General features: G+C 39.7%; 1 protein-coding gene, 1 long non-coding RNA gene and 2 other non-coding genes across 5 annotated transcripts; all 4 read right to left on the reverse strand.

Annotated features, from left to right (window-relative positions):
* Positions 1 to 1,218: 1,218 nt before the first annotated feature.
* On the reverse strand, positions 1,219 to 13,407 carry LOC132866625 (monocyte to macrophage differentiation factor 2). Of its 2 annotated transcripts, XM_060899418.1 has the most exons (8): positions 13,279 to 13,407; positions 7,315 to 7,396; positions 7,184 to 7,213; positions 6,227 to 6,387; positions 2,247 to 2,321; positions 2,005 to 2,106; positions 1,666 to 1,735; positions 1,219 to 1,567 (listed from the first exon to the last, which is right to left on the reverse strand). In XM_060899418.1, exons 1-8 carry the CDS (start codon positions 13,290 to 13,292, stop codon positions 1,364 to 1,366), a joined length of 738 nt encoding a protein of 245 aa, XP_060755401.1. In that variant the 5' UTR covers positions 13,293 to 13,407; the 3' UTR covers positions 1,219 to 1,363. The 2 variants fall into 2 exon arrangements, with proteins under 2 accessions (XP_060755401.1, XP_060755402.1); XM_060899419.1 differs by lacking the exon at positions 7,184 to 7,213.
* A 2,954-nt stretch (positions 13,408 to 16,361) lies between these two features.
* Positions 16,362 to 19,582, reverse strand: LOC132866626 (uncharacterized). Its single transcript, XR_009650604.1, has 5 exons — positions 19,469 to 19,582; positions 19,073 to 19,219; positions 18,801 to 18,849; positions 17,392 to 17,432; positions 16,362 to 17,182 (listed from the first exon to the last, which is right to left on the reverse strand). It is a non-coding gene; the product is annotated as an uncharacterized LOC132866626 (long non-coding RNA).
* On the reverse strand, positions 17,258 to 17,344 carry LOC132866886 (small nucleolar RNA SNORD60). The gene has a single exon (XR_009650650.1). It is a non-coding gene; the product is annotated as a small nucleolar RNA SNORD60 (small nucleolar RNA).
* LOC132866885 (small nucleolar RNA SNORD60) lies at positions 18,936 to 19,023 on the reverse strand. Its single transcript, XR_009650649.1, has one exon. It is a non-coding gene; the product is annotated as a small nucleolar RNA SNORD60 (small nucleolar RNA).
* Positions 19,583 to 21,767: the final 2,185 nt, after the last annotated feature.

The following is a 21,767-nucleotide window of genomic DNA, read 5'->3' on the forward strand; positions in this document are numbered from 1 at the left end:
GTTCTCATGTTGCTTGCTTAGTAGTGTTGCAGAGTCAGGGTCCTTCCAGAACAGGTTGCTTTATACAGGCATCATGTGACAGATCATGTCACACTTTTATTGCACACAGGTGGATCTTAATCAACTAATTATGTGACTTATGAAGTTAATTGGTTGGACCAATGAAAGGGGGTGAATACCTATGCACACTCTAGATGTCTGTTTTTTCATCTTAATTATTGTTTGTGTCACAATAAAAAAAGTACCTTTAAAGTTGTGTAAATCAAATGGTGCTAACCCCCCAAAAATCCATTTTAATTTTAGCTTCTAAAGTGACAAAACAGGACAAACACCAAGGGGGATGAATATTTTTGCAAGACACTGTACATGTTCATGGAGCCAATTACTTTTTACATTTTATGGCATGTACGTTAATCCCAGCAGTGGCTCGTGCTCATGAGCATAGATTAATTATGACACAGCCTCAAAGTAAATGAAGTCGAGAGGCTATAACACTTTAGGTTACTATTTTGTGAATTTTTAACCCTCTACCAAGCAGTTGAGTGTTGACTACATACAGTGTATGTACAGTCCAGTAGCTTGTTTTGAGCAGTTTTAGGCATACCTTTGTTCAACTGTGTTCCATACAGCAGGTGTTTTTCTTGTCATCAGCGAGGCACATAGAGAAGAGCTAATATCATTAACCAGGGTTGCCAGGGAAATAAGGGCACTGTGGTGCGCACACATTTCTGATGTATCCACTCCATCGTATCCCTTTCCCTCATTACAAAATATCTTACAACAGAAATGATTCTGTTTCTCATAGACACAATGTCCACACTTACACTCTGAAGTGGATGACATTTATTTGCTTTAAGCTAGCCAAATTTCAAATTTTAAAAACAACATAACCATGGCAACCCTGTAATATTAACCAACTGCTCCTACCCCGAGCCCCAAGCATGGAGCAGCCTGATCCCTGCCCCAATGGACTTCTAGTAATTACTGCTTGTTGCAGTTCTTATTTTGACCACTAGGTGCAATAATAACTCAATGGAGATAAATGGGCCAGTGAAGAGGCTGCACCATGACGGCATATCAGTGACAAAACGTATGGAGATGTTAATGAGGACTTGATGAAAATTCACCTTTGTTTTATAGCTTTTATATATATATATATATATATATATATATATATATATATATATATATATATATATATATATATAATTAGTCCCTGATTGCTCAATAAGGATCTGTGCTTCACACCAGCAGTGTGTAAACCAATTTGGAATGAAATATATTTCCCTTCTTCAACCAAATTTATCATTTAGATGATCATTTAGGGAGCATCCCTGTATGTGTGTGTGGGTGGGTGTGGGTGTCACCGAGCGGTGCTGGTCTGTTGATTGCCAGGTGTGTACAAGTACTTCCAGATGGCGTAGTAATGGATGCCCGCCCCCATGGCAACAAACAGGTGCCATATGGCGTGCGCAAAGGGCACCACTCCATCACTTTTAAAGAACACCATCCCCAACACGTAACACCCGCCACCAACCAACAGCTCGCACACACCCGACCTGTCAGCCTGAGAGAGAGAGAGAGAGAGAGAGAGAGAGAGGCAGCAAAAGTTCATATTCCTTCGAGAAACAGTTATTTAAGTCATGTGACCAGATTCTTTCTTACCATAGACAGAATAACCATCGCTGGAAACACTCCCATTGCTGTATAGCAGACCAACTCGACCACTTTATACCTGCGACACAGTCAACAAGATATGATGCTAATATGGTTTTCAGCTTTATTCACTGAAAATAATGTATTAGAATGAGCACCTTAATATAACTTAAAACATGATATTTGGCTTTTTCTTCTGCACGCTATGATATAAAAATCTCTTATAGTAACTACAGGATGGAGTTTCTGAAGGCTTTACATACTCTACACAAAAGAATTGTGAAGTTCCACACCACAGTTTTTGCATAATGATTAAACAGGAACTTTCTCTCTCTCTCACACACACACCTCTCGTGAAAGAAGAAGACATAGGCAGTTCCTCCAGAGGCCATCACCCAGACAACCCAGCGCATGTGAGCGGCCCATGGACCGAGTTCCCGTAAAGTCAGCCTGACAAATATACACACACATACACACACACAGAGTGATTCCCACACTTCATTTTTTTTTTTTATCTTGCCAAGTCTAAAGAACCCTACCTGGTGACCTTCAATTAATAAAAACAATGTTGTGTACAAAAAAACTCTCACCAGGGTGTGTAGGATGCAGCAATGAAGAAGTAGATCACCATCCTGTCACACATGTGGAAACACTGCTCAATGGATCTAGAAAGAGAAAAATGTGCCAAATAAACATCATCCAGGATTTAAATGATTTTTTTGTTGTTACAAAATTACTGTGTTCCGCTATAAAGAAATGACAGTTAGAGGGTTGCGCGAATTCCATAAAGTAGTTAAACAGTCGCCTTTGGCATAGTTAGAGCAAAAACTCATCAGGACGTTACGATATTAAGGCTGTTTTATTATATTTTGTGCAGCAAAGAAACTGCACATCAATCACTGATTCTGAATCTAAGAGCGCATAGCATGGTGTGGAAACTTCCTATAGCATAACAACAGATGGAGGATGTGATTTGTACATCTACAATGTTTTTCTGCCATGTTCAGCTCCAGCCTCAGGAGCATCCGAAAACAAGTTTGAGATCTGCATCTTGGAGCTGATGATCTGAATCTAAATTAGTGGGATTGGATTGTGATGCGCAACACGCAGCTCTGAAATTCACTCTGCATGGATCACAGTGCATGGAATTTATCAAGCAAAAGAATAAAAAAAAAAAAACCACATCCAACACATTCTATGTATGCAGTATTAGAGCGGTGGCTACAATTATTGACAGTCCATAATTATCAACACCTTTTCAGATTTATCAGTAAAAAACAATTTTACAAAGGTGAGTTTCAGTTACAACAGTTATTATTGCAGTTATTATTGGTTAATTAATCAACCGGAAGACCCCCCCCCCACACTTTGATCTTGTCATCTGATGACGCAGCTCGTTACCTGAGATGGACATTTTTTTAGCACGATCAACAATTTGAGGAAAGCCCAGACATAAGGTAAGCATGGTGGAAAGATCATGGACATGTTTTTACTTATCAAATTCACCGATATTTCATGATCTCCTTGTCGAAACCTACTTTGTTTCTTACTCTTTCAGTCGCCATTTTGTATCTAAACTCGCCTTTGAGAAGTCACATGAGGTGTCGGTAATAGTGATCACTTTCACTGGTGTCCACCATTATCAACACCCTGTGGAATTAAGTGACATTTACAACTGTTATAGATCGATCTTTGTGTAACATTGTTGAAGTAGATGAAGTACTTTAAAAGAATAAAAGTGCTGTGATTTATAATATTTTTTTCTGATTCATAACAGAATGGAATGTTTATAGAGTATTAGGAATCCGATTGCAATAAACAGAATTAGATCAGAATTAAATTCCTGGCATATAAAAAAATGACATGCTTGAAATATTCAGATTTTTCTATTCCATTCAGATTTTTTTTTTTTTTTTTTTTGCAGTTTGTTGTAAATATCTACCACATATTACAATATCAGTAGACATTTTATACTTTGGTTCGAGGAATGGCATGCGACCTTTGACCTGGATTTTCATCTGGTTACAATGGCAATTACCTGTCGACATTTATTGGTAAACGACAAAACTAGAAATTAATACAAACAACAACAAATGATTAACAAAATGTGATCTAGGAAAATACTCAGAAAATGGGTAGAAAGTGGAACAAAAAGATTTTCTGACTCAGGTTAAACATTATCAGTTTACAGTGGTGCTTGAAAGTTTGTGAACCCTTTAGAATTTTCTATATTTCTACACAAATGTGACCGAAAACATCATCAGATTTTCACAAAAGTCCTAAAAGTAGACCAAGAGAACCCAGTTAAACAAATGAGACAAAAATATTATACTTGGTCATTTATTTATTGAGGAAAATTATCCAATATTACATATCTGTGAGTGGCAAAAGTATGTGAACCTCTCAGATTAGCAGTTAATTTGAAGGTGAAATTCGAGTCAGGTGTTTTCAATCAATGGGATGACAATCAGGTGTGAGTGGGCACCCTGTTTTATTTAAAGAACAGGGATCTATCAAAGTCTGATCTTCACAACACATGTTTGTGGAAGTGTATCATGGCACAAACAAAGGAGATTTCTGAGGACCTCAGAAAAAGCATTGTTGATGCTCATCAGGCTGGAAAAGGTTACAAAACCATCTCTAAAGAGTTTGGACTCCACCAATCCACAGTCAGACAGATTGTGTACAAATGGAGGAAATTCAAGACCATTGTTACCCTCCCCAGGAGTGGTCGACCAACAAAGATCACTCCAAGAGCAAGGCGTGTAATAGTCGGCGAGGTCACAAAGGACCCCAGGGTAACTTCTAAGCAACTGAAGTCCTCTCTCACATTGGCTAATGTTAATGTTCATGAGTCCACCATCAGGAGAACACTGAACAACAATGGTGTGCAGGGTTGCAAGGAGATGGCAGGGTTGCAAGGAGAAAGCCACTGCTCTCCAAAAAGAACATTGCTGCTCGTCTGCAGTTTGCTAAAGACCACGTGCACAAGCCAGAAGGCTATTGGAAAAATGTTTTGTGGACGGATGAGACCAAAATAGAACTTTTTGGTTGAAATGAGAAGCATTATATTTGGAGAAAGGAAAACACTGCATTCCAGCATAAGAACCTTATCCCATCTGTGAAACACGGTGGTAGTAGTATCATGGTTTGGGCCTGTTTTGCTGCATCTGGGCCAGGACGGCTTGCCATCATTGATGGAACAATGAATTCTAAATTATACCAGCGAATTCTAAAGGAAAATGTCAGGACATCTGTCCATGAACTGAATCTCAAGAGAAGGTGGTTCATGCAGCAAGACAATGATCCGAAGCATACAAGTCATTCTACCAAAGAATGGTCAAAGAAGAGTAAAGTTAATATTTTGGAATGGCCAAGTCAAAGTCCTGACCTTAATCCAATCGAAACGTTGTGGAAGGATCCAAAGCGAGCAGTTCATGTGAGGAAACCCACCAAAATCCCAGAGTTGAAGCTGTTCTGTATGGAGGAATGGGCTAAAATTCCTCCAAGCCAGTGTGCAGGACTGATCAACAGTTACCGGAACTGTTTAGTTGTAGTTACTGCTGCACAAGGGGGTCACACCAGATACTGAAAGCAAAGGTTCACATACTTTTGCCACTCACAGATATGTAATATTGGATCATTTTCCTCAATAAATAAATGACCAAGTATAATATTTTTGTCTCATTTGTTTAACTGGGTTCTCTTTATCTACTTTTAGGATTTGTGTGAAAATCTGATGATGTTTTAGGTCAGGGGTGTCAAACCTGATCCATAAAGGGCCGTGTGGCTGCAGGTTTTCATTCCAGCCATGCAGCAGCACCCTGATTTGGCTTATTCAATCAACTGACACACCCACCCTTTAATCAAGGGTGGGTGTGGCTGCAAGTATTTGACTGTGTGAAGACAGTTCAGTTGATTGAATGAGCCAAGTCAGGTGTGCTGCTGCATGGCTGGAATGAAAACCTGCAGCCACACGGCCCTTTATGGATCAGGTTTGACACCCCTGTTTTAGGTCATATTTATGCAGAAATATAGAAAACTCTAAAGGGTTCACAAACTTTCAAGCACCACTGTATTTTTTACTTCCTCATTTACATAAGCACCAACATCCATATATTTATATGGATATTTTGTACTACATATAAGTCTATGTAAAACAAATTTGAAATAAAAACTATGTTTTGCTAACTTAATACCACATACCGAATATTTATTATTATTATTATTATTATTATTATTATTTATTTATTTTTTTAAATAAATAATCATCTGGATGTTGATAATTGTGGAACGGTGTCGATAACTGTGGACAAAGGTGTCGATAATTGTGGAACGGTGTCACGTGATCTGATATGCTGTCATCGGGAATCAACTCATTTTTTTCCAGTGGAAGTTTGAGTAATTATTCATGCACAATTTATATAAGGAAAGTCTTTTCTACTTTTGTAATGGCCAAAAAGATTGTTAAGGTGTTGATAATTGTAGCCACCGCTCTAGTCGTGTATGTATCAATCAACTACTGATAGTCTAAAACTAGTGAGTTTGTTTAGACTGTGTGTGTGTGTACCGCATATGGCTCTTCTTCCAGGTGATAGTGTGGAAGGCCGTAGAAATGATAAAAAGGCTCGATAAGCCAGCACCATAGAGCCACGCCGAAATCTCCTCCCAGTGGTCATCAGAAAGGAAGTACAACAAAAGTCCACCCACAATACTGGGAATGATCCAGAGCTATGAAAACACATGAAGGTATTAAACACCTACATCAGGAGTCTCAAACATACCGCTTGTAAAGATAATCCAGTCCAACAAATGAATTTGTGAATCTGTGTTGTAAACTAAAATCGTCTTGTGGACCATGATTCAAAAAAGAGCTCTCTGTTGTTCCACCAGGGGGCAATATAGAGCAATATCTCATCTCATCTCATCTCATTATCTCTAGCCGCTTTATCCTTCTACAGGGTCGCAGGCAAGCTGGAGCCTATCCCAGCTGACTATGGGCGAAAGGCGGGGTACACCCTGGACAAGTCGCCAGGTCATCACAGGGCTGACACATAGACACAGACAACCATTCACACTCACGGTCAATTTAGAGCCACCATTTAGCCTAACCTGCATGTCTTTGGGGGAAACCGGAGCACCCGGAGGAAACCCACACAGACACAGGGAGAGTATGCAAACTCCACACAGAAAGGCCCTCGCCGGCCGCTAGGCTCGAACCCAGGACCTTCTTGCTGTGAGGCGACAGCGCTAACCACTACACCACCCTATAGAGCAACACTCTCAAGGAAATAAATGTACTAACAATATCTATATGATAAAAATGTGAAACTGTAACAGTGTCTCTTTCCAAAACAACTCATTTAGAGAGTGATTTTTATTTTATTTATTTTTTAAATGTAATGCAACTTTTGTGATTTTATGTACAGTACATTGAAAAATGAGCTGTTGATGTGTTGTGGTCATTACCTAAAAAATTTGACAACCCTAACCTAGATATTCCACACAGCAATAATTATGAGGTCACCTGTAAGTAATAGTCCTTATTCTGCAAATTCTGAATAATAAGACACAGCGAAAAGTATGAATTATCAAACACAGTCTGTTGGTTTTCAAAAATTTATAACACTGTAAAATATGCGCATGCACATAGCTCACCGCGTGTGTAGCACAGTTAGCTGCGTGCTCATATTCTGTCGGCTGATACCTCTTATTAGCTGGTGCCCGGCTGTTCATAAATCTAAAAATAAGAAGATGATCAATCAAGTGCACTCTAGCATTCAAACTCCTCGGGGTGTGGTGTTACAGCAAAACATTCAACAATGAGTTACTGTTTCCACCCTGGAGCTGATTATTTTCCCACAACAGCATGTGTTTTATTCCTCTTATACCACAGCAATTTGCTAACAGGAACAAATATTTCTTTTAAATTGTTTCTAGTCAAGTTTAAAGGTAGACTGCCTTTCAGATTTTTCAAGTTTAGGTCATAAAAAGAATTTTCCCTGACACCCATTTATTTTTGTTCAGTGGACTGAAAGCTATTGAATTTGAATCACAGACTTCCAATTTTATTAGTTTTTTTTTAAAATAGAACAATTAATGAATTTAAGACCACATGGTCCTAAATTTTCCGCTATTTTTTCCTGCTTCAACATGACCCAATTCAAGATACTACATCATGCATCACATGGTGGGCTTTCCCCGTTCACGCAAGGCATTGTGGGATACAAATTTGAAACAGGAAATAAAAATGGCAGATGTGAGTGTGCAAATGAAATGTGAAAGACCAGCTACAGTAATGGAAAGCGAGAAGAAAAGACGTTATGTTGCGAAGGAAAGGAAACGCAGGACCAAACTACAACCCCAATTCCAAAAAAGTTGGGACAAAGTACAAACTGTAAATAAAAACGGAATGCAATAATTTACAAATCTCAAAAACTGATATTGTATTTACAATAGAACATAGACAACATATCAAATGTCAAAAGTGAGACATTTTGAAATTTCATGCCAAATATTGGCTCATTTGAAATTTCATTACAGCAACACATCTCAAAAAAGTTGGGACAGGGGCAATAAGAAGCTGGAAAAGTTAAAGGTACAAAAAAGGAACAGCTGGAGGACCAAACTGCAACTCATTAGGTCAATTGGCAATAGGTCATTAACATGACTGGGTATAAAAAGAGCATCTTGGAGTGGCAGCGGCTCTCAGAAGTAAAGATGGGAAGAGGATCACCAATCCCCCTAATTCTGCACTGACAAATAGTGGAGCAATATCAGAAAGGAGTTCAACAGTGTAAAATTGCAAAGAGTTTGAACATATCATCATCTACAGTGCATAATATCATCAAAAGATTCAGAGAAGCTGGAAGAATCTCTGTGCGTAAGGGTCAAGGCCGGAAAACCATACTGGGTGCCCGTGATCTTCGGGCCCTTAGACGGCACTGCATCACATACAGGCATGCTTCTGTATTGGAAATCACAAAATGGGCTCAGGAATATTTCCAGAGAACATTATCTGTGAACACAATTCACCGTGCCATCCGCCGTTGCCAGCTAAAACTCTATAGTTCAAAGAAGAAGCCGTATCTAAACATGATCCAGAAGCGCAGACGTCTTCTCTGGGCCAAGGCTCATTTAAAATGGACCGAGGCAAAGTGGAAAACTGTTCTGTGGTCAGACGAATCAAAATGTGAAGTTCTTTATGGAAATCAGGGACGCCGTGTCATTCAGACTAAAGAGGAGAAGGACGACCCAAGTTGTCATCAGCGCTCAGTTCAGAAGCCTGCATCTCTGATGGTATGGGGTTACATTAGTGCGTGTGGCATGGGCAGCTTACACATCTGGAAAGACACCATCAATGCTGAAAGGTATATCCAGGTTCTAGAGCAACATATGCTCCCATCCAGACGACGTCTCTTTCAGGGAAGACCTTGCATTTTCCAACATGACAATGCCAAACCACATACTGCATCAATTACAGCATCATGGCTGCGTAGAAGAAGGGTCCGGGTACTGAACTGGCCAGCCTGCAGTCCAGATCTTTCACCCATAGAAAACATTTGGCGCATCATAAAACAGAAGATACGACAAAAAAGACCTAAGACAGTTGAGCAACTAGAATCCTACATTAGACAAGAATGGGTTAACATTCCTATCCCTAAACTTGAGCAACTTGTCTCCTCAGTCCCCAGACGTTTACAGACTGTTGTAAAGAGAAAAGGGGATGTCTCACAGTGGTAAACATGGCCTTGTCCCAACTTTTTTGAGATGTGTTGTTGTCATGAAATTTAAAATCACCTAATTTTTCTCTTTAAATGATACATTTTCTCAGTTTAAACATTTGATATGCCATCTATGTTCTATTCTGAATAAAACGTGGAATTTTGAAACTTCCACATCATTGCATTCCGTTTTTATTTACAATTTGTACTTTGTCCCAACTTTTTTGGAATCGGGGTTGTAATAAATATCGGCGGTCAGCGAGCACCTCGGTGTGATCAGCTGTATATTTAGCGACAGTGCACAGTCAAGGTAAACCTGTAGATGGCAGTAATGCAAGACTGTGGATGCCAGCTACTGTAAAACCCAAAAGAAGAAGAAGAAGGTAAACCTGCACATGCGCACACGGACTTCTTCTGTCTGCTTGACTGTGCAAAGCGAGCGATTTCATGCTCATTATTTGTTAGGGAATCCCCTCAAATTAAATAACTTCCCAGCCACAGAATGGCCTGTTTTTATTATTATTATTATTATTTTTTAGATATTACAGAAATAAACATATATCGCAATGACTAAATTTCAGAGGGAACTAAATTTCATGGATTTTATGAAATCAAAAGGCCGCTGAGCTTTAATGTTGTAGAATGTTGGTGAAATGAGTTCCATAAATGCTAAGAACAGAAAACGTCACCATATCAACTATTGATTAGTTCCTGTGAGTGAGCCTTTACTATAAAAAAGGTAATTAGGACAAACGCATTAATATAAACCAAAATTTTAGCCAGAACTACTGTCAGAGGTGCTGAGCAATCACAATCGATAATTGACATCATTGGTCATCCATAAGATCAGTTAAAAGATAAATATTTTTCATCTATGATGCTTACCGTATAAGCTGAAAAAAAACATTATTCAATACTCTGTGAATGAATCAAATCACTGAACTGAGAAACAAATCCCGTGTTTTTCTGTGTGTGTATGGTATGTGATCACTGAGCCAGCCAGTTACGTGACTGATAACTAGTCGAATTAAGCTGATGCTGCTACTCACTGTCAGGCTGGGCCTGACAGTTGCCTGGCAACAGTTGGTAACCATGGAGAAGGATGACTGTGGATTCCTTTCTTTCTTTTTTTTTTAATGTGGACATGATGTCAGCATCGCCATGGAAACATAGGACTTGTCAGCACTGAGGCAGCAAGAGTGAGTGTGTTGAGAAAAATACAAAATGCATCCCATAATCCTTTTCAGGGTTTTATATATATATATATAGACAGACAAGGGTTTTCAGCTTCCTTCCTTTTGTTTTAACTTCCCTTACGCAAAGTGCACTAAATGCTTGCTGCACAGTGTGAAAGTGCACGACAGCTTACAGGCAAGCAAACTACAACATCGTCACCGTGATACACGCTGTAAATCTGGTAATCACACTGGATTCTGATTGGTTAGAAGGTGTGTCGATGTTCTTGAATTTCTATTCCATGAATGCACTAGTTGTAATATGGAATAATTTCTATAGTAGCAACTCACACAGGGATTTGTCTAGTCGTATGCTCCACAGTGTGTAACCATTTCTGTGATATGGTGATGGTTCCTCGAAGGAGACATTTATGGAAGGAGTTTCTACTGTCAGCGATTTCTTACGGTTTTCCAGAACAGAAAAGTCTTCAGTGGTTTCTCAATAACATCATGATTTTCTTATCTTTTTTTCTTCAAGTGAGAGGAAATAACATAATTGATAACAGAAACTAACATGTCTATCTTTAAAACATCTGTTTAGGCCACACCCACTTCCAGTTCCACTCTGAATATGAACAGATATACAGATATATGGAGCACTAAACCGATACAGATACTGACTGTGGCATCGTATTACACCCTGAGTACACTACATTGGTTGGCACCATTTTGTCTTGTTGCTTCTGTCAGAATTGAAATGGTTTTCATGCACACACATCCAGTATGATGATCTACAATATATCTGCTCGAACTTGTAATGCCCTAATTTGATACGACAGCAAACAATAAGATGTCCATTAATGATAATAAGTGCATCAGTGTAATTAGGAAGTCCACACCCCAGTTAGCTTCGATTCCTCACAGCTTTTACATCATACACATGCTCTAATTTCTATTCTTAGTGACCCACTACAGCAGCCTAAATAAATGGCCTGGCAAAGCCAACCTGAAGGTGCTGTTACAGTAAACCTGACTCAGATTATATCTGGGACTTTCCTCTTCTTAAAACTGTGAAAGCACAAATTACACATGCACAGATAAAAGAGTTCAATCCAGATGCGCACTGAAATAGTGAGCTGAACTTGTATTTGTAACACAATCCAGATGTGTAGACTCTGGAGAAAGTGAGCCAGATGTGTACAGGTAATAGGATCACAAGGTGATCCAGATGTGCAGGACTGAATAGTCCAGTTGCAGAGTATAAAGGGATCCAGATTTGCAGGGATAAAAAGATCCATATGTGTACTGGTAAAGCAATCCAGATGTGTTAGGATCAAAGGATGTGGATATAATAAACAAAGTGGTCCAGATATCTGTGGATAAAGTAATTTGGATGTATAGTGTTGATTTTTTTCAATAAATCAATCCAGATGTGTTCAATTAAAGAGACTGATGTGTGTGTGTATAATATATATATATATATATATATATATATATATATATATATATATATATATATATATATATATATATATATATACACACACACAGATGTTTATAAAGTGATCACAGATGCATATAAAGTGATCACAGATGTTTTCAGTTAGGAAATTCAGATAGAATAAAGGATTAAAAAAAAGGATCCAGATGTATGTGGATAAAGTAATCCAGGTGTGTGCTTAAAAAGATGTGTGTGTGTATGGGTGAAACATTGTTTTTTGTTTGTTTGTTTGTTTGTTTTATGCCCATGCCAACATTCAGATAAAATATAATCCAGAGGAAAGATAAAAAGACCAGATGTGCAATCCATATGGGGAGACCTAAACAAAGCCAGCTATGTGGATAAAGCAATCCAGATGTGTAAAGATAAAGATATTTGGCTATAAATGGATAAAGTAATCCAGATGTGACAAAAAAACCACCAGAGATTAATTTATATATGGATTAAAGGTGTCCAGATGTGTTTGGATAAAGATTCAGATATACAGTATGTGGATAAACTACTCCAGGTGTATTAGCATAAGGAGATCCAGACTTTGAATAGTCCAGATGTATATGAAAAAGAATGCAAGCATTAGATATACAGATGTGTGCAGCTAAACAGATCCCGATACGGATAAAGTAATCCAGATGTGTAAGATGAACGCGATCAAGATATATGTGGAAAAGGTGGCTTCATGTGTCAAGCAATCTAGATATGTGTGGCTAAATTAACCCAGATATGCCCAGCGACACAGATAAAAAAAATACACCGATAAAGAAATCCAGATGTGTAAGACATAAGCTCCAGATATCTGTAGATAAAACAATCAGACAGCACAGTCGATCTCCAAATCATTACGTATTCATTCATTCATTCATTCATTCATTCATTTCAAAACACATCAGAATGGATCAGATAAAGGAATCCAGGTGTGCACATCTGCAGAAATAAATCATGATCACGTGTAGATAAAATGAACGACGGATGAACTGAATCAAACATCTTGTTTCCAGATGTGTACAGCGATCGAGATGGCATACAGATGTGGAATTCATCTACATATGTATGAATTCAAAGATTACTGATTTTTTTTTAAACAATAACTCACGAGTCATACAGCCATACCCGACCGTAAAGAAGAAATTAAGTGTTTCCTTACAAACCTGTCGCATAACATATAAGACCAGATGTTGAAATGTCTGTTTAGTCAGGGTGCGACTTGCATTATCCAGTCTCTTACCTTATAAGATTCATTTAAACTATACGCTGCAGGCAAGAAGAATCCAAACGTATATACAATCCGGACACAATGCTGTGCAGAATTAAAGAGGTCCAGTTTCGCCGCTCACTGAGCATCACTCACTCACTCACTCACTCACTCACCACCGAGTGAACGGAAGTCAGGGGCCGCGTCTCAATCCGGGCTCGACTTCACACCCAAGAGCACTGCGTAGTGCGGGAAACAATGGCACGTGCGCCCTTCGTAGTGCACTCAAGTGCTCGAACAGACGCCATTTTGAGACACAGATGTACAGAACGCTACAGCAGTTTCAAAGCAAAGCAAACCACAAAAAAAGGATGTTGTGCAACAATAACACACTTTCAGTCTTGCTTTTCGTTCAACCCTAAGATTAAATACAAAGGTGTAAGTGTTTTATTTGTGCTGTGAAGTCTTACTTTCGTGAGGAACAAAAATGATAATGCTAATAAACATTAACAACGACTTAGCTTAAAAATAAACTAGATTAAGACTATGGATGCTGTAAGCTCTGAATTACTTGAAAACAATCTACTGAGGCTTTGTAAGGATAACTAGCACAGCATCACCGTTTAGTTTCATTCAAATTTTTTTTTTATAAAAGTTCAACCTCCCAGGCGATAGAGGACGCTGTGAAAGTTTAGTTTTCAGTTAAAGGGTTCATGTACTCATTGAGTAGACCGCTGTTGATACAAGGGCAATCAGGGTCCGCAAGCTAAAAATCACATTTAACACTTATCAATATCAAAAGGCTTGACTAAATAAACTTGGTTGTTTATTGTAGCCCTGTGATAGCTCTATTTACCATGCAAAAAAAAAAAAATTGGTGATAACGTTATTTTTGGTGAATGTATGGCAATATATGTCATATTTAGCAAAATTACTCATGTCATTTAGAAAAAGTGCTTTTTTGACCACAGGTAGCTCCAAAAGGGATGCACTTACATCATTCTTTATACCATAAAACAAATATTTGGTTCCATATCATTGGAAACATAGTTAAGTTTTAATGTTGAATGCCAGTAAGTTTTCAGACTATTTTGATCAAATTAGTATGTAATTGTGTCAAAAAAAAAGTCCTCTCCAAGACAGCTAATTTTTCAATATAAAATATCTCATCTCATCTCATTATCTCTAGCTGCTTTATCCTTCTACAGGGTCGCAGGCAAGCTGGAGCCTATCCCAGCTGACTACGGGTGAAAGGCGGGGTACACCCTGGACAAGTCGCCAGGTCATCACAGGGCTGACACATAGACACAGACAACCATTCATACTCACATTCACACCTACGCTCAATTTAGAGTCACCAGTTAACCTAACCTGCATGTCTTTGGACTGTGGGGGAAACCGGAGCACCCGGAGGAAACCCACGCGGACACGGAGAGAACATGCAAACTCCACACAGAAAGGCCCTCGCCGGCCCCGGGGCTCGAACCCAGGACCTTCTTGCTGTGAGGCGACAGCGCTAACCACTACACCACCGTGCCGCCCCAATATAAAATAACATATCTAAAATGATTATTTTCATCAGGCGGCACAGTGGTGTAGTGGTTAGCGCTGTCGCCTCACAGCAAGAAGGTCCGGGTTCGAGCCCAGTGGCCGGCGAGGGCCTTTCTGTGTGGAGTTTGCATGTTCTCCCTGTGGGTTTCCCCCACAGTCCAAAGACATGCAGGTTAGGTTAACTGGTGACTCTAAGGTGGGGTTTACATTAGACCGTATCAGCGGATCATCAGATTAACGTTTTTAAAACGATTAGTGTGCACACAGCAATGCCAATACACAATTCGCGTGCACACAGCAACGCCAATACACGGATACGCTCGGCTCCGCAGGCATCCTGCGATCCAAATCACTCCGCCCTGAACGGCGAGTGCCCTCTGGAGGGTGCGCACTCCGGCCCTGCGCAGCTCACAGAGCGCGCGAGCAGTGATTTGGGACTGGGTCGCTGTGTGTGTGATCTCAGTGCATGTCGGGCATGCGCGTCACTTACCACTTGCAAGTGGAAGGATGGCAAGCCTAAAGACAATCATAACTACACAATGGGCAGTATTTGCATCAGTATTTGCAGTATTTTCATACTTTTATACTCTTTAATGAAAGGTGATACAAGGCGGAAGGCCGCGCCGTTTTTCAGCAGTCGCGTCACATGACCAACGCCAGCGAATCAGGAAGGTGGATGTCACAGTGACGTTGTCCAATGACGACACCAGCTAGAGCTCAGCACATCCGCGTATTCTCAATGTTTACACAGCACCGGACCAGACACGATCTGGATTGAATACGTGGACCCTGGAGGATTCCCGTTTCCTGGCGTTTTAATGTAAATGGACAGTGCATCCGCGAAGAAAACGAGACAGATACGGTCTAATGTAAACTTGGCCTAAATTGACTGTAGGTGTGAATGGTTGTTTGCGTCTATGTGTTGGCCCTGTGATGATCTGGTGACTTGTCCAGGGTGTACCCTGCCTTTTGCCCGTAGTCCAGCTTGCCTGCGACCCCATAGAACAGGATAAAGCGGCTAGAGATAATGAGATGAGATTTTCATCCTAAAATGTGGTCAAGATATTGGGACATAAATATTAGAGACAACTAACACAAAGCTTACAGCCTTATATTTAAAAGCACTATGGAAGTAGTGGAGTCTGAATTGTCCAAAAAAAAAGTCCTCTCCGAGAATCACTTCATTTGTTTCTCCCAGCCCTGCTTAAAGCTACACTTAATCTTGTTATAATACAAAACTATTACACATGCCTAACTGTTCTTTAACTTGTCCTTCACTTAAAAACTGGTACAAGAACCAGTTTGAATTTTGGACCCCTGTGACAAACTTTGTCCCCTGATTGTAAAACAACCCACAACACAAGTGAAACCAAAATGATTCAATGTTGAAGATGTTCACTTCAGGATATTCAGTTTTTCCTACAACTATGACCGTGGTGTGATGGATATGAAGCCAAATCATGTTTTATTCTTGACTTGATCAAAACACATACAAAAACAAGCATTGCATAAATATCAATTTATTTCTTGTTACATGTGATCCCCCCCCCCCCCCCCCCCCCCACATCAACATGCAGCCGGAAAAGATAACCATGTTGAACCCCAGTACAGTATACAGTACAAACACAACTGACTTCATGTTAAAACTGTCAGTCATGTCATCTATTGCCCAAATGAGGATGGGTTCCCTTTGAGTCTGGTTCCTCTCAAGGTTTCTCTTACCCCTTTTCCACCAAATCAGTTGCAGGGCTGGTTCACAACTCATTCAACTTGCGAGCCAGCTGAGAACCAGTTTGCTTTTCCATAGCTCGGGGTGCTAAGGGGAGGCACGTCATTACGTCGCTGCGTTTGCATAAACTTTGGCACGAACATCGAAGCAACACCACAGAAGCAGCAGCAACAATAATGGATGACTTCACATTTGTACAGCTGCTGCTTCTTGTCGCTTAAAAATAGCGACCTTTCGCAGTCTTGCTATTGTTGTTGGCCTTAACAACTCCACCCCCCGCTGACGTAAGCTGTTCTTTCCTCTGGCCCAACAAAGAGTTGGTGCTAGCCTGGAACCGGTTTTTCTGGCCCCAGAGCCAGTTTTGTCAGTGGAAACAGAAAACCCGGTTCCAAACTAAGCACTGGCCCCGAACCAGCCCTGGAACTGCTTTGGTGGAAAAGGGACACCATGTCGTCTGAGGGAGTTTCTCCCTTGCCACAGTCATGCTCATTGGGGATAAAATCAGCTCATGTTTTAAGTCACTCAAATTCTGTAAAGCTGCATTGTGACATTTGCTTTTATTGTTAAAAGCACTATACAAAAACTTGACTTGACTGTGCAAGGATGCATTTCGTTCCCTGCCACCAGGGATGACAAGGTCTTGGACTTCTTAGGCATCTGCAGAAACAAACATTTGATAACTGTTTGGACAGAAAAAAAAAAAAAAATTCCTGCAAAACACACCATACAATCAAGCCTCAGGTTCAAACTTGTAATCAAAGGCTGCAGTGCAGCTCATAGTAGGTGTCAGAAAATGTTTAAAAAAAGTCATCAGTGGCTTGTGTACACGCGATCAAAAGATCCTAGGATACTGAAATGAAACTTACCTTGGATTAAAAGGCTTCAGCCAAAACAGGAAGAGTCAAATCTGCAAACAAGGAAAAACAAAAGAAATTAAAGCAAGATAAAAGCACAGAGAAACAGATGTAGTCTTAAAGTTGCTTCAGGTACAAGGTGAACCCAGCTGTTAAAGCTTCAGGGAGAGAGTTTATCATCAGATCCCTTTAGTGCAAGGGCCAGATAAACAAATTCTCATCATCGCAGTCCACAGCCAGGATGATACACATACTACCATTTATAATCCAGACTTCCACAGTGCAAAAACATACCAAGAAATTTAGCAAAGCTAAAAGGATGAAGTTAATACCAAGGCTCGACATCAACACTTGTCTGGGACAATTGATACTTTATGTTGGACAAGTTCATCATCTCAGTTACTTGTCCGATCAGACAAGTGCCAAAATACGCCAATATTCGGGTTACATATAAAGTTTGTTTATTCACATGATTTCCAAAGCAGCTCACTCGACATATTGTTTTGACGAATCGCCGGATGTTTCTATTCGGAAAGAGCGATGTACAATATTCCACTTGCAAAACCAGCCAATACCTCTTCGTGTATTTGAGCTGAAAAGTAAACAGTCGTTTATGATTGGTTTTAATCGTGTCATACACGTGGATTTGTTGACGGGATCATTATTCAACTGTATATTTACGTTGAGTATGTGGTAATTTCCAAATCTGAGTCGCTGTTGTTCATTATATAGCCGAGCGTGTGTGGCGGGGTGTGCTGGGCTTGGAATGTGTGCCTGCATGTGTGTGGATTGACAGGGAGTGAGGAAAGTTATCTATGAAATACCAAGCTGTCAAATGGCTGCTAATTAGGTTACCAGCTGTATTAACTAATTAGTAATGGGAGTTTAGGGATTTGAAACATAGGGCTCTATAATTTAGATATTATGGATTATTTGAAATTATTAATTCCTTTTTTGACCATTTAAATATCATACAGGAGCCACACTGAATAATTAAACAACTAGTCAGTGGAGGATATATATTCAAAGTTAATAATTTAAAAATGAAAATACATATAACTTTAATTTCCTGGTTTTCAATTTCTCAAATGATTGATGGAGTCCAATTTTTTGGGTTACAAAAAATTGGAGTCCAAAAGATTGTTGGGTTACAAATAGTTTGTGGTTTTTTTTTTCCTCAAATATTTCTTCAGACAAGTCAACTTCACATTCGGACAAGTAAGTTTCCTTTCAACTTGCCCGACAGGACAGGTGGTTTCAAAAGTTAAAGCAGAGCCCTGAATACATTAAAAAATAAATAAATAAATTTCACACCTGGATATTCTTTCCATTGATTTTCAGCAACTCGCATGGATTATATTCCTGTTATTGATGCACATACTGTGCAAGTGAAGCCCAATGTTAATAGTACAAAAACTCACCTTCTGGACAGCTGAAAAGGAGCGTCTCCTATTCCTGCGACTTCACATCCTGGATATGAACCAATAAGACATAATTAGTCTCCACCATATATTTAAAAAAAAAACCTCTTGCTATAAAAAACAAAGCAATTTAATGAACCTCAGAGTGCAAGTTATAATCAGGCACTGCCGGGCAGCGCTCATACGAGGTGTCAGAAAAATAAAAAGGAAGTCATCAGTGGTTCAGAAATGTATTAATAGTAAAAATAATTACACATTTGTAAGGCTTGTACCTAAAGAAGTCCAGTGGAATCCATTAATCCTCTTTCTCCATTAGGTTTTCTGGACCATCCAATCAGAGGACTGATTCATGTGTGGGAACCAATCAGAACACAGAAGGCGGGATCATGTGTAACTCCAGTTGTGTATGCCATGTGGGCCTAGAGGAGTGGAGGGGGGAAATAAAAGTTAATATTTACAACCAAATAGCATAACACTAATTCTTGATTAAGTTTCAGTTATTGCTGCTATAGGAAAATAATCAACGTCAGAGTGGCAATATTTCAGATCAGATTAGTACTTAATTAGGAAGAAAATGGCTGCCTCGCAAATGGCTCTAGACATAAAATACACCAGCCACCCGTTAAAATAAGCTTAGTAATGAAACTAAGAATTGTTTTTCTACTTACATGAAGCTGTAGGGATGAAGAGAGAAAGAAAAACCAAGCAGGACATGCTCGAGGAAGGCGCAGTGAATGGAAAGAAGGAGAAACGCTCGCCTGCTTCCTTTCATAGTGTCTCTTCTTCGTGATATCCGACAGCAGAGTCAGGACTGCTCCATACCGCCACCTCATGGACACAAGCTGAAAATAACACACACTGCAGCTCATGATATAATACAAACATTTCAGAGATAATCAGTGTTGGGCAAGTTACTTCAAAACTGTTTTGCATTATTGATTACTTGTTACTGTCATTTTAAAGTAATTCGTTACATTACAATATTACTGTATTTAAAATGTAAGGCGTTACACTACGATTGCATTACTTTTAAGTTACTCTCACCAAAATAACTGGAAGTATGGATTTGGCAATCTAAATGTAGCTCAAGACGCTCAATTAGCTCATCACACATCCAGTGGAAGGTGATGTGGTATCTGACTGATATAGGCTTATGGTTAAAAACACTAGAATATAATAGCCACAGTGATGGCTCATGGCACAATACAAGGAACAATCATCGCAAGAACAGACAAAAGGTCAAAGTCTGGCAAATTGTGATAGAAATACTGTAACTTTAGGCCTATTCATCTCATCTCATTATCTCTAGCCGCTTTATCCTTCTGCAGGGTCGCAGGCAAGCTGGAGCCTATCCCAACTGACTACGGGCGAAAGGCGGGGTACACCCTGGACAAGTCGCCAGGTCATCACAGGGCCGACACACAGACACAGACAACCATTCACACTCACATTCACACCTACAGTCAATTTAGAGTCACCAGTTAACCTAACCTGCATGTCTTTGGACTGTGGGGGAAACCGGAGCACCCGGAGGAAACCCACGCGGACACGGGGAGAACATGCAAACTCCACACAGAAAGGCCCTCGCCAGCCCCGGGGCTCAAACCCAGGACCTTCTTGCTGTGAGGCGACAGCGCTAACCACTACACCACCGTGCCGCCAGGCCTATTCATATTAACATTAATTGAACTGTATTATATTGTAATGTCTAAAGATACAACCCTGAATCCAAAAAAGTTGGGACAAAGTACAAATTGTAAATAAAAACAGAATGCAATAATTTACAAATCTCAAAAACTGATATTGTATTCACAATAGAACATAGACAACATATCAAATGTCGAAAGTGAGACATTTTGAAATTTCATGCCAAATATTGGCTCATTTGAAATTTCATGACAGCAACACATCTCAAAAAAGTTGGGACAGGGGCAATAAGAGGCTGGAAAAGTTAAAGGTACAAAAAAGGAACAGGTGGAGGACCAAATTGCAACTCATTAGGTCAATTGCCAGCTAAAACTCTATAGTTCAAAGAAGAAGCCATACCTAAACATGATCCAGAAGCGCAGACGTCTTCTCTGGGCCAAGGCTCATTTAAAATGGACTGTGGCAAAGTGGAAAACTGTTCTGTGGTCAGATGAATCAAAATTTGAAGTTCTTTATGGAAATCAGGGACGCCATGTCATTCGGACTAAAGAGGAGAAGGACGATCCAAGTTGTTATCAGTGCTCAGTTCAGAAGCCTGCATCTCTGATGGTATGGGGTTGCATTTGTGCGTGTGGCATGGGCAGCTTACACATCTGGAAAGACACCATCAATGCTGAAAGATATATCCAGGTTCTAGGGCAACATATGCTCCCATCCAGACGACGTCTCTTTCAGGGAAGACATTGCATTTTCCAACATGACAATGCCAAACCACATACTGCATCAATTACAGCATCATGGCTGCGTAGAAGAAGGGTCCGGGTACTGAACTGGCCAGCCTGCAGTCCAGATCTTTCACCCATAGAAAACATTTGGCGCATCATAAAACGGAAGATACGACAAAAAAGACCTAAGACAGTTGAGCAACTAGAATCCTACATTAGACAAGAATGGGTTAACATTCCTATCCCTAAACTTGAGCAACTTGTCTCCTCAGTCCCCAGACGTTTACAGACTGTTGTAAAGAGAAAAGGGGATGTCTCACAGTGGTAAACATGGCCTTGTCCCAACTTTTTTGAGATGTGTTGTTGTCATGAAATTTAAAATCACCTAATTTTTCTCTTTAAATGATACATTTTCTCAGTTTAAACATTTGATATGTCGTCTATGTTCTATTCTGAATAAAATATGGAATTTTGAAACTTCCACATCATTGCATTCCATTTTTATTTACAATTTGTACTTTGTCCTAACTTTTTTGGAATCGGGGTTGTATGACAGGATACAAAATTAGCATTTCTATGCCTTTATTGTTTTCAA

Source organism: Neoarius graeffei, chromosome 18 (genome assembly GCF_027579695.1).
Source record: "Neoarius graeffei isolate fNeoGra1 chromosome 18, fNeoGra1.pri, whole genome shotgun sequence".
Classification (NCBI taxonomy): domain Eukaryota; kingdom Metazoa; phylum Chordata; class Actinopteri; order Siluriformes; family Ariidae; genus Neoarius; species Neoarius graeffei.